Source organism: Sinohyriopsis cumingii, chromosome 12, assembly GCF_028554795.1.
Source record: "Sinohyriopsis cumingii isolate HCF-2022 chromosome 12, ASM2855479v2, whole genome shotgun sequence".
NCBI classification, from domain to species: Eukaryota; Metazoa; Mollusca; class Bivalvia; order Unionida; family Unionidae; genus Sinohyriopsis; species Sinohyriopsis cumingii.
In genome coordinates this window covers 45,434,226-45,449,026 of record NC_142972.1, presented here as the reverse complement: position 1 = coordinate 45,449,026, position 14,801 = coordinate 45,434,226, and the positions used below count along the sequence as shown (strand labels likewise).

At 31.3% G+C, this 14,801-nt stretch overlaps 1 protein-coding gene across 1 annotated transcript in view; it reads right to left on the bottom strand.

The window, feature by feature from the left end:
• Positions 1-7,222: 7,222 nt before the first annotated feature.
• The window catches only part of LOC149786367 (sacsin-like), a 45,525-nt gene continuing 37,946 nt past the window's right edge, over positions 7,223-14,801 (bottom strand). Inside the window, exon 8 of the mRNA XM_089975929.1 lies at positions 7,223-7,355. Coding sequence (XP_089832055.1) covers positions 7,223-7,355 — 133 coding nt within the window. The remainder of the gene's footprint in view (positions 7,356-14,801) is intronic.

Sequence of the window (14,801 nt, the reverse complement as noted above, 5' to 3'; positions counted from 1 at the left end):
TTCAAACTCAATCTATTTTGACACTGGAATTTAATTGAAAGTTTTGACTCCACTACAATGTTACTTTGTTTTTATCAAACTGAGTTATTTAATCATTATATATACAATTTACAGGTAGTTCAGGAACATTCAACTTTCTCAGCATTTAATAAATTGTAATGTCCCTTTAAAATACCAAAAAAATCCCAAACTAATCAAAACTATATGTTTTTATCAGCATTAAATTTTCCGAAAGAATTTATTAAATAAAGCATGTACACCTAAGTATATTTATATCATACAATAAAGCATGTACACCTAATTATATTTATATCATACAATAAAGCATGTACACCTAAGTATATTTATATCATACATTAAAGCATGTACACATAAGTATATTTATATCATACAATAAAGCATGTACACGTAAGTATATTTATATCATACAATAAACCATGTACACCTAAGTATATTTATATCATACAATAAACCATGTACACCTAAGTATATTTATATCATACAATAAAGTATGTACACCTAAGTATATTTATATCATACAATAAAGCATGTACACATAAGTATATTTATATCATACAATAAACCATGTACACCTAAGTATATTTATATCATACAATAAAGCATGTACACATAAGTATATTTATATCATACAATAAAGCATGTACACCTAAGTATATTTATATCATACAATAAAGCATGTACACATAAGTATATTTATATCATACAATAAAGCATGTACACATAAGTATATTTTATTGTATCTTGACCTTCTTTACAATGAGAAAATGAACATGGTAGTTTGTAGATGTTACATTTATAAAAACAAAGCTTTGTACACAAATCATTTAGAATCTCAAGATTAAATGTATCACTACAACAGAAAACAAGAATCTCAAGATTCTAAGTATCACTACACCTTGACACCAAGAATTGCAAGATTCAATGTATCAATACACCATGACACCAAACATTTCAAGATTCAATGTATCACTACACCATGACACCAAGAATTGCAAGATTCAATGTATCAATACACCATGACACCAAGAATTGCAAGATTCAATGTATCAATACACCATGACACCAAGAATCTCAAGATTCAATGTAATGTATCACTACATTATAACACAGAAAATCTCAAGACTGAAAGTAATGTATCTCTACATCATGACACCTAAAATCTCAAGATTCAATGTATCACTACATCATGCAATAAAATTAACATGATTCTTTCAAATCTTACTATTAACCTTTGCCTTATGTTCCTGTTAAAAAATAATGCATTTCTAAACTTAAAATCTAGACAGCAGAGTTGCATAATTTTAATGAAGACATTTTTACATGAACAGAAGTATTATGAAAATGTTAGAATTTAACATGATTTTGTTTGTATCTGGTTTTCTTTAATGCAGTTGATTACATATGAATAAAGAAATTTTAATTTTGAAGGAATTCATCAACACCAAATGGTACTGATAGCTAAAATAAAAAATGTATATCAGTTTTTGAACAAATTTGATTGTAGATTACTTTATATGATATTACTGATTATGGGCAATCATGTGTTGGCAATATACAAAGTTTCTAAACAAAAAAAGCAGCACATATAAAAATTGTGTTTACTTGTAAATTATTGCTAGTGACAAACTTTGTACCTTCGATAACTTAAATACAACATGAGTACATGAAGACCAACAATAACACAAAATAAACTGTGTTTGATAATTATATACATAACTTTTGTGAGAGATATAAAGTTTTATTCATATTCTAAACACCTGCATGAAACATATTATCTTTTAATTTCCAATAATTCTATTTTCTTAGATAAAATATTATTATCATCAGGTTTCTAATCTAGTGTTGAATGTGTTATTATCAAAACTTTTAATAATAATAATAATAATAATAAAAATAATAAAAATATAATATTACTTCATTATTCATAAGGATAATTAAATTTCAACTGGTTACATATTCCTTATTGAATCAGGAATAAGGAATAAGTAACCAATTTGATTTCCATATTCACCTGCACACTACAGTGTATAATGGATTAGGCTACAAAATTTCAGTTGATTCAACTGAATGGTAAATATACATTTACTTTTTGAAATGACCTTATTATCTTGCAACACATAAATATTGAATCAATCATTTTCACTTCAGTGTTATGTATTGCTGTGCATGCCAAACTGCAGTTATGTCAGTTGTTGACAAGGGTGATGAGGTTTGCAAAATATGTGCATGCCTACTATCATTTTTTCATTTTGTTTGAGCTGATTTTTAGTTGTTGTTCCCTCATACAATGGGATTTTGCAAATAATGGCACATTTACTCAAAGAAGGTCATATCTCCATACATTTATTTTAAAAGAAAATTACCAAGTTCTGGACTACATACATTAGTACAGACCCACCATTTCATTTTTGGACCTGGGGGGAGGCTGTAAATTTTTTAACAAAACATTTCTGGCCTCAAAGCCAAAAATAGAGTGGTATACCCACTATATTAGTTGAAAAAAATAATTACAAGATGATGAGACTAATCTTGAGGCAAGGCCTTTATAATTATTGTATGAATAATTCGTTGCTTTTGATTGTACCTCCAGAGTTATCTTCCTTAATTACTGTAATAGTAAAATATTCTGACAAAACCTTGATGGTCTTGATGACTCTGAACTCCATTCTTATTTTACAATGTACCTATAGTGTCAAGCCCAGTGTCATTTTAAAGCAGAAATAATACAAATATAAACCTATGATGGGCAAGTGTACAAAACCAGGTAATTTAGTGACTGGCAAATTCATACATCAGTCACTTAAGTGTGGAATCATGGGATATCCTCTAACAATCTGCACTAATGTCATCAAGGAATACTAAATGAACAAAATCTTACATTAAATACTCTCTATGTTAAAAATATGCCATATACACTCTTATGAACAACTGTTTTACAGACTTTAATGTTATCACAAGCAAGGTGAATTTTTCAAAGCAGATTAATTGCTCTTTAGAGGTAAAATTGATTTCACCTGTTCACTTAGTAATCTTTTGTTGACTGTTCACATTAATGAGCACCTAATTATACTTGCTTTTAATTGTCTTTCATTCAAATTTTTATTTGTTTTGATATGTCAGTTCTCAAATAATTATTTAAACATACATAAAGAAAGTAAGATCAGTTAAATTGTATGCATTGAGTCAGTGTAATGGTAACCTCATTTTTTGGGAGTTAAATTACTTCTTGCTTTTAAAATAGAAATATTGTATATATACCACATTTCTTCTTATCTATTTAGGTCACTGTGTTCCTATATTGAAATCTGATAAATGTGATTATAACAACCTGAAAGGATGCATATATTATGCAGGTCTTTATCTGTCACCAGTGTTTGTGCAGTTATACAGTAACTTTGCAACCTAGAGGTCCTCAATGGTAAAACATTAATGTTTAAAACTTATACTTTATTATTTAACTCTATATATAACTTATGATTATATTTATTTTTTTAAATATTTTTTTCACAGTTCTGATGAGACCCTTCCTAGAATATAAAACATATTTAACCCAGGGTCAACAGTTCCAAACTATTCATGCATCACTGAGCCAGCCCCAGAAAACTTACAATTGCCCTGCTTGAAAGCTTCCTTACAAAAGAAATGCTGCCAAAATCAAGTGCAAAAGGGGCAATGAATGCCAATAATGCTACATTTGAAACTAACCTTTTCCAGCCATTGTGATCCAAATTATAAAGGAATTTATTCAGAAACATTTTAAAAAGAATTTAGAAGTGAAATGATGAATAATAAATGTGCTTAACACCTCACAGTGCATCAAATTCAATTAATATCATCTACTGAACTTGTCGACCTTTGCTTTTACTTTCTATAATGCTTAAACCAGTGATATTTCATTACTGTATAATTCTGTTCACAAAGTGTTAATTAGCTTCATATTTTCATACAACAATACCAAAGATATTCTGATTTGGCATGTGGTCAAAAGTTTTATTTCTAAAAGTCTACAAGCTAATGTAAGAAAACTGCACAAATTCACCACATTAGCTAGTTACAAGCTTATGCAATTCTGCAAGCAAGCTAGTAACAAGCTTGCACAACCTTGTATATGCATATCATATTATCTTTTTCAATATGTAATAAGCTTGTGCATCCTTACTGTAACATCTTGTTAAATAAGCTTCAACAAGCTTGCAAAAAGAGCACACACAAGCTTGTTACAATGTTTTAAATCCAAGCTTGCTGTGATCTTTACAAATGATGTGGCAAGCTTGCTATGAGCTTGCAATTTTGGCTTTGTGAGTTAGAATGGGATGAGATGGGTCAGCCTTTTGGATTAGAATGGGACGGGATGGTTCATACCTTTGGGGTTAGAAAGGGATGTGATGGCTCATACTTTTGAGGTTAGAATGGGATGAGATGGTTCATTGTTTAGTGGTTAGTGTAGGGTGAGAGACAGCTTATATTTTACATAATGCAAATTTTAGACATACTTATTGATTATTGCTGCATAATTGGAATATTGTTGCAAGGTGATATATCTCTCACACTTTTGTAGTTATATGATAAAAAGTAAAGAGAATTATTTGCAAGACAACCACACAATTATCAAAGACTGACTATCAAATTTCCACATAACAAAGATAATTAAATCACACAAAAATATATTTGATCATAAAGAAATCAACTTACCAGCTATAGATAACAACTTCAACCAAAGGAGCAACAAACAACAATCTGAAGGTCACATTACATACCAGGGAATCTTCACACATATCACGCTACATTGTGAACTATAAATGAACTCCTAAAATATGTAAGAATTAAAAGATAACTTGACATTTCCGACAATCAGAAACATAAAGATTCAACAACAAAAGCTAAATTTAAACACTTTCATTCATTATGAATTCTCATTAAAAGTCCTGAAAACATTCAAACAAATTTATGACAGGTATTCAATGAAGTAAAACAGTCTGGAGATGTGTATATCCGGTGAACCAAAGCAGTTTGATATTTTTGTTAGGTATTATGTACATTGAGTTAGTAAAGAAAAACAGAACCAGATAACAAAAACCAATCAGAACAATGAAATAAAAAAAGATAATTTTGGTGTATATGTGTCAAAAACAGAGCAGTGTACAATGAGGATCACAGACTGTACAAGACTTATGTAAAATAATATTACTAAAAGGTGTAAAACTATCCAGACGTTCTAACTTAATTTAAATTGTCCTATGCCAATTATCACCTTTTCAGAAAGATCCAACATTCATCTTGTGTTGTTCTTGTAAAAGTCAGATTCATGAAGACAAAATTACATCAATATTAAGTCTGACATCAAGATTATGGCCCATGTAAACTCAAGGTTTATGCATATAGATAGAGTCATTCAACCATCCTATTCTACCCACAGTGTTATATATCTACAGAAAATGGCTGATAATACTCTGTACATAAACAGAAATATAGCTGTTAACCCTATATACATAAATATAAAAATGGTCATTACACGAGTAGAAAAATGACTGTTAACCATCTCATTAATCCTCTATATATAAATAGAAAAATGACTGATAATCCTCTATACATAAATAGGAAAATGACTGTTAGCCATCTCATTAATCCTCTATACATAATAGAAAAATGACTGCTGCTAACCATCTATACAAAAATAGAAAACTGGTTGTTAATCCTCTATACATAGACAGAAGAATGACTGCTAATTCTCAATACATAAATAGAAAAATGACTGCTAATCCTCTATACATAGATAAAAAATGACTGCTAATCCTCTATACCTTGATAGGAAAATATCTTCTAATCCTCTATACATAAATAGAAAAATGGCTCTTAATCCTTTATACAGATATAAATAGGACTGCTATTCCTCTATACATAAACAGAAAAATGACTGCTAACCATCTATATATAAATATAAAAATGGCTGTTAATCCTCTATATATAGATAGAAAAATGACTGCTAATCCTCTATACATTGATAGGAAAATATCTTCTAATCCTCACAAAATAAATAGAAAAATGGCTCTTAATCCTTTATACAGATAGCAAAATGACTCTTAATCCTGTTTTCATAAACAGAAAAACAGCCTGTTAAGCCTATAAATAAATAGAAAAATGGCTGTTAATCCTGTACACATAGATAGGAAAATAGCTTTTAATCCTGTATACATAAATGGAAAAATGGCCCTTAATCCTCTGTAGATAAATAGAAAAATGACTGCTAATCCTCTATACATAAATATAATAATGGCTGTTAATCCTGTATACATAAACAGAAAATGTATTTTATTCCACTATATATCAGTAGGAAAAAAGTTAATCCCTTATACATAAATATGAAAATGGCCTGTTAACCCTGTTTAAATAGAATAATGGCTGCTAACCCTGTATACATAAAAAAAGAAGAGGGCCCAGGAGGGTGAATGGTCTAAAATGATCACCTTTACTAATCACTGCCATCTTATTGCTGTTTGTACCATTTTTCTAAGTGTTTGGTATGGCTCAACTGGGGATGGAACCCATGACCTCATGTGTCCGAGGGGGACACTATTACCACTATGACTAGTAACCCTTTATACATAAAGAGAAAAACTGCATTAACCCTATATAGATAAAGAGAAAAAATGGCTGTTAATCCTCTATACATAAACAAAAAAATGTGGTGTGCCCCATATCTATCCTTAACTGAGCACTATTTCAAAGACATGAATAAATATGAAAAATATAAAAACAGCTGCACACAAAAAATATCTATATGCATATAAATTCCATGGCAACAATATGTGTATATTTGACAAGAAAAAGAAAAACCAATTTAAAGGATCATAACAAGGTTACATAGCAAAGCTATCTAAATTTATATAAAATACCAAAAAAAAACAGAGGATACACCCTCCCCTTTTTGAAAAACGTTATGATCCAAAATCATGGAATTTATTTTAAATTAATAACTCTTTGCAATTTTCTCTCTATACAAATATTGGAGCAGTCACATACTTTAACATTATTGACCTTTGTACATGCACAAATTTACATGAAGTCTGTATGCTTCATAACCTTGATAATATAAAGCATTTCCTTACTAATAAGAAAGCAAGAATACAAAGAAATGAGCAGGAATGGATGGGATGCAAAATCAATGTGGATATCTAATACGAGTATGTTCCCCGACAAGGCACTAAAGCTGTCTTGCTAACTTGATGAGGTTAGTATTACTTAATCCACTGGCAAATGAGACAAGGTCATGACTGAATTGCATAGCATAGTTTCCATCAAATGCAAATCTTGCTGCTTTCAGTGACCTCTGCAGCCTGAAATCACAAGGTACAGTTTAACATAAGTCCATATTATTCTGGATATCAGTTACTATAAATTATTGTTTGTGCATGGTGTACTATTTTTCACATATTTTCTCATCTATATATAATTAATCAAATCAAATATAATATTTACAAGGAATAATTATTTACTGCAATAAAAGATCATTACCAGTATGATTAGGAAGTACATCTCCACACAATTGTCTTCCTAAATCTTTAGTGTACTGCATAAATTTAGGATTAGAACAGTCTACAGTAGCTAAAGTATGGCAATTAGCTAATAGTTTAAAGTGTCATAAAGATGTGCTATATATATATTTTAAGTCATTAAAATACATGTATTATCATCAACTAAAACATGCTGAGTTGCATATATGGGTATAAATGTCTTGCTAACATTTTGAAAGTCAATAATAATTGTTGTTGTTTTGGGCTTAATGCCATTTTGCAGCACATGGTAGGCAATACATGATGGGCAGTATATCTGGTGGAGGAAGAACTGGTGAAAACCCCTGAGAAGAACCACTTCCCCAAGACTAAACCCAAATGCACATAAGTGATATGTAATGGTGAGAGCCTTAGTGCGCACAGCCAATCGGGGTCCATCATTAATGATAATACTAATACTAATATTAATAATAATAATAATATTAGTAATAACACTGAACTCAGCTGCATGACAAAGAGAACAATAATGGCAACAGAAAGGAGCAGACTGATTGGTCAAAATGTGATGACATTAAAATTTAAATGTACCAAGTATCACAGCAATCCATCAAAACATGCAAAGCCATTAATGTACAAAATAATCCATCATACAGTGCATTTAGCTGTGAGACAAAAAGGGCAATACCTTTAAAAACAAATTGTGGGATGAAAGGAACCTGTTCAAATGTGCATCTTCAAATGCTAATATTACAAATATCAATCTGTCAGTCAGTGCAAGTTCAGCTGATAATCATAAAACCAATCCAACAAAATCTGAGACTGGTTGCATTTACAAACTTATGCAATATATTACAACCAGCTTTATGTAAAACTCTAAATAATAAAAAATGGGCAGCATAGTAATTTGTCAATATGTGCATCTTAAGATAAAGATTTGGATTTTTTGGATTTTTTTTTTAATGTAGCTTTAACAATTTTTCAGTCATATTGCTACGATGTCCGCAGTGTGGCAGTTTTTAGTGATGTCTAGCACTGGGGCATCATGCCGCAGACATGTGGCATGATGTCCCACCCAGTCACATTATCCTGACACTGGTCCAACCAGTCCTAACACTAACCTCTTAATGCTGAGCGCCAAGCAAGGCAGCTGTTAGTACCATTTTTGTAAGTCTTTGGTATGACTCGGCCAGGGATCGAACCCACGACCTCCCGCATCCTAAGATAAAGATGATAATATGTACCAAATATCACAGCAGTCCTTAAATAAGCCCTTCAAAGGGACTATCTTGTTCTGCTGTCTGGAAAGAATGTGATGGAATTTACAAGAAATTAAATTATCACAGATATTCTTGAGAAATTTCAACATGCCAAAATTTGGTAATAAAATTGTTTTCCTTAATGTCTGACTTGATGTGCTAACAAGATAATTGCAGCAGTACAAAAATCTTTGCAATGACCTTTGACCTTGAACTTGATATCATGTATAGAAGATCAGTGATATTGCTCTGGTATCATCTTTGAACTTGTGTCAGATTCAAAGTACTTTTGTCCGATGATAACAAGATTAGCTCATGAACTAAATTTGGTTTAATTCTTAAATAAATTGGTTTTAAAAGATACTGAACTGGCATTATGAAAGGTATTCAGATATATCCACAAACAGGGTTTGATTAAAATCCATTAATAAATGTGTTATCATGCTCAAAAATGAAAACCCGAGTCCAGAAGTGCTGACTACAAACTTTTTTATTTAAAAAAACAATGAAATTCAAAGTCTGATCAAAATTCATCGTTATATTGTTATGTATATTTATATTGCATTGTTGTTTGTTAGTTTGTTTTAACTTTTTTCTTTATTTTATTATATGCTAATGTAATACAACATTATATATTGGACTTAACTGAGTCAATCATTAAGTTTATTTTCTACTTGACCTAAATAATTTTGCTTTTTTTAATTTTATTCTATAAACAAATAATACATAGCTAAAATATTCTCTATGTGTATGGGTTTAATATCAGGATCATTATTAATAGAAGTAAATATGTTTATTTGGTTGTGGTCTAGGTTACTGGAATTTCCCAACAATTTACCTGGTATACCTGATATAGTCTATCTAGGTTCTACATTATAATTTGACTGCTCTGGTGGCCTAGTGGTTAGAGCATCCACCTCAGATGCAGCAGGTTGCAGGTTTGAATCACATCAAAGACTTATAAAAACAATACTAACATCTGCCACTCTAGGCACTCAGCATTAAGAGGTTAGTGTTAGGACTGGTTGGCCTGGTGTTAGGATAATGTGACTGGTGGGACATCATGCTGCATTTGTGTGGCATCATGCCCCAGTAACAGAGACATCACTATAAACTGACACACTGCAAACATCATAGCGATATGACTGAAAAGTTGTTAAAGCTATGTTAAAAATCCAAATCACACACACACACACACAGAGACTATATTATAATTTTAGTAGCAGATTTCTAATAAAAACATTTTATTTTGTAACATTAAGAACTATCTAGAAGGTTGTTTTCCATTAGGTAAGTTTAAACAAAAAGAAAAGAAATTGTTAATTGTGAGTTGAGGTCATGTAGAAGACTATATAATCTTGTTAATGACAAGATTATTCATTCATGCTTAGGATCCAGCAGACTCAGTTTGTATTATTGTTGTGTCCAGAAGTTCGTTGGGGCTGGAATGTATTTCTTCAAATTATTTAATTCAGTCATTATTTACTCTAGAAATACAGGATGCTCATAAAAAATATTCTTTGACAGAGACATGCACAGGAATATATAGTGAATTCAAACCTATTACTATGTTTCAACAAAAGACTGTTGGTACATAAATACAATACAGGCACATCAACATCTTCAATGTTTGACTAATTTGGATTTCTACTAAAAGTTTATCCAGAAATTTAAATTATTAGGACTTGTCTCTGTAATTCAACGATAATTTTGGCATTTATTCTGCAATACCATAAGTTATTTTTTTAATTTTCACTTTGTATTCTAGGGAAATAAATTATTTCTTGAATTTTACAATGCTAGTTGCTTTACACTTTTTTCTGGTACTTATTTTAAGAGCAGGGGCTCATAACAATATGTTCAAGTTGCTAAAGTACAAAACTTGAAGCACTGACATTTGACATGTTCTCATTAGTAACGATTCATGGTGGTCAGATCTGTACCATCTTTTATTTGAGACCAAACACATACATGTATTGTAAAAGGTAAATTTGTGAAAACTCCATAATAATGCCACCATAGTAGGGATAAAAATGGTTATTTTGGAATTCAGATATGCATCGTTTATATTTATTACATACTATATATTGATATTACATCTTGAGAATCCCATATTGATACAACCATTCATTCAGAAGTAGTCATAAAAATGTATGAACTTTAGTTAACTGGTATGGCAAACATTTGTATTATGTGTGCTGGGGAAGTGTAATATCCAGCTCCTTCTATGTAATCTATGGGGTGAGGCAGGGAGGTACTCTTTCCCCTTTGTTATTTAATATATACATAGTTGAGTTAAATTATAAACTGGGTCAGTAGCACGTGGGGTTACGTCTGCCACCAAATGTGTCCTTTTTATATAACAATTTTAGTTTTACTGATGATATGTCATTGATAAGTCCTTCTATCACATTTTTAAGGAAATTATTAAAGATATGTGAACAATGTGCATCTGAGAATGATATCATCTATAATGCACAAACATCAGTACACACGGTTTTTCAGTCAAGTTCTTTCAAATTACCATCTCCTCCTCTTGTACATCTTAATGGCCATGGTCTTATGCATGTCCTCATTTGTACATATTTGGGTCACGTTATAAAATCCAATTGGTCTGATGATGAAGATATGCTGAGACATTACAGATTTTTGTGTACTCAAATGAACAAGCTTCTAAATAAATTTAGAAATTATTCATAGAATATCAAAATTAGATTATTAAAATTTTATTGTTGCACAATGTATTGTGCTCCTTTGTGGACAAACTTTATTGAATGTATGAAAAGAAAACCAGTTATTGGTCATAATAACAGTCTTCATTTCTTATTAGGTCTTCTAAGATAGAACAGTGCCTCCAACAAGTTTGTAAATCACAATGTATTAAGATTTGATGAAGGTATGAGAAAGTATGTATTCTCAATGATGACAAGATTATCTAATAGTAAGAACTCTATCTTGAAATCTCTGTGGAACTATGACATTCATTTAAATTGTCATATTATAAGTAGATGGAACAAATTACTCTTTAAATGTACTATATAACTTCATTCTTAACAATGCTGGACACAGTTTGTTGTTGTAGACGTGTCTGTATACTTGTACATAATATATCTATGACTTTTATCTTTAAAATACTTTTATTTTAAATCAATATTTTAAATGTGATGTATTGATGTATTGACTATGTAGTCTGTAATGAAGACTTGTTATCTTATCTTACCAGCATGGCCACCAAGACTGCAAATTTGGATGCCTGATCAACATAACCATAATATAGGACAAACTGAATACTGCCTGAAGTAGTTTGGGGAAAACACAGTCAATATGACCAGCCATCCTAAATGAGCAGTCTTAACAAGAATTTTCCTGATTATTGCTGTGTATTCCATATTGGGAGGTTATATCTGCACCATATTTATTCAGGACTAAGAACTTATATAAGGTTTTCAGTGAAAATTCCAATGCACATATGACTATCTGTTTTGGAGAAGGTGCAGTATCAACATTTTCAAGATGGCCTCAGCACTGCCCATGATATATTTCAGATCGTCACTGTTTAGAAACACTTACAAGACATTATAACTACTTTAGCACACAAAAAACCTGGAAGATGTGATCAACGAATTGAGAGGAGTAGCAATAAAATTTTCAAGCCATAATGGGAGATGCATTGGATATCACCATTCTCATTTAGGATCATTACAAGTCATAAGAAGTGAAGACTCCATACTGATATGACCAACTGTTCTGGTGGAGCAGTAATATAAAGTATTTCAAGATGGCACAATAAGTCATGTGAAGTTTCACTACTTCCTTCGGAATGGTTTAGGAAGAATAACAATAAGAAACACAGGACAAGGGATGAATGGATGGATGCTGGAAGCAGGCTGATTGCATAAGCCATTTATGTCAGACTGATGAATAGAAAACATTTATGACAACCTAAAATAATCAGAAATTCACAATAGAAGCATCATATGAAATTCCTTGCTCATAGCTCACCCACCAATTTTCTTTTTTCTGGTCAAGTATAAACCATACTAATAACATGTGATATTTAGACCCATAAAAATGCATTGCCAAATGAAAAAAAGCAGTTTTGGTTTGTTAAATTATAAAAAAACTGTCTCTTCTTTTCTTTTGTATTTTTTGCTCATGTACAAACTACTGTTTTTGTTTCCACATTTAATTTATTAAATAATAAAACAGATCAACTGTCACATTGTAAATGAGGAAACAAACTTTAAATATAGATACCATGCTATACTGGATATTGAGAAGCATCCTCTTAATTTAAGACCAATCACATCCTGAATAATGTGTTATTAGTGAAAATGTCATGGCAATAAGACCATTGATTTTGAAAAAGATGGTCTCCTTAGTGGCCATATTGGATGCTTAAAATCTAAACTATTTGTTCAAGAGATGCAACTGTTAGATTTTCAAGATGTTTCCAATTTGGCCATGAGAACACCCAAATTAAAGTTTAACCCAAGTAAGTGATGCAGAACTGCAAGGAAACCATATTTGTTCAGTCCAAGTGACCATGAATATTGACCTTTTGACTCTAAAACATACAAGCTTCTTTCTTAAGCACCAAGTGCAAACTATCCACAAAGTTTGGCATACCTTTAGATGCTGGAGAAGTAGAGTTATTGTGCAAAATTGAAATTAGCAAAACGACATCAAACATATTACATATCTTCAATTACTAGTCATATTATTTACATGTACTAAATTTTACAGATATCAACCAAAACCTGTGAGACTGTCATGCTAACCATATTCTGTCATACACTGTATCCAAGTGTAGTCAAAGAGGGGCAACAACTCTAACAAAATTTGCAGGAGTACAGTTATTTGTGAAAATGTGCATCTTCAGTGTGATGACCATAATATGTACAAAGTTTCACAGCAATATACACAACTGTGAGACTAGCCCAATAAATCAAACCCCAAAAAATGGTACTAACAGCTGCCTCGCTTGGCACTCAGCATTAAGAGGTTAGTGTTAGGACTGGTTGGCCCGGTGTCAGGATAATGTGACTGGGTGGGACATCATGCTACATGTCTGCGGCATGATGCTCCAGTGCTAGACATCACTATAAACTGCCACACTGCAGACATCATAGCGATATGACTGAAAATTGTTAAAGCTACATAAAAAATTCAAATCACAACAACAACAACAACATCTTTCTGGAACACACAGTTTAGACAATTATTGGTATTTGGTAATAGCCATATCTAGCTCAAAATTCAAAATGGCCACATGACAGATGGTTGTGCTGCTCAAAAGCAATTTACATGTAGCCAAACATAGGATTTTATCAGGAAATATTATCTACATATATCCAATAAACCCTCAGACAGTAGTGCAACAGTTGCAAGAACTACCGGTATTTAAGTGCATAAAATGTACAGCTCTGAAGTCAAGAGAGTAGAATAGAAAGTACAAGGAAAACAAAAAATATTATCCATCCCTTAATCTTAAAAGGCTAAAAACTTATAGATCACAAAAGAATGTAAAAGGAAAAATTTAAAATACTGAGCTGAGGGTTTGATGTTAAAGACAATACTGTATATGGTACACCTAAAAAGATGCGGATTAGTATGCCATTTAGTTTCACTCCTTAATCTAAAATGGCTTTTTGGTTGTAAAGTGTGATGAGAGTCTGAAGACAGTACCTAGAATGAGATACATGTGACACTTACTAACAATAATGTATGAGTATACAATGCTTTATACCTTAATCTCATAAAAGCAGATGGAATATTCCAATTGCTTTTTTGCAAAAGGGCAGGAAAAAAGTTTCTCCCATTTCAAAAATCAATTATTTGCATTTGCCATATATTGGTAACAGACTGAGTAATGTCAAGTTTACCAAATTCTACCACGTTAAGCCAATCATCCCCTTTTAAAAATTGTTTATCATTTTCAGACTGAGTTGATGTGATGTGATTTTGATTTTAAACATAGCTTTAAAAAAATTTCAGTCATATCACTAAGATG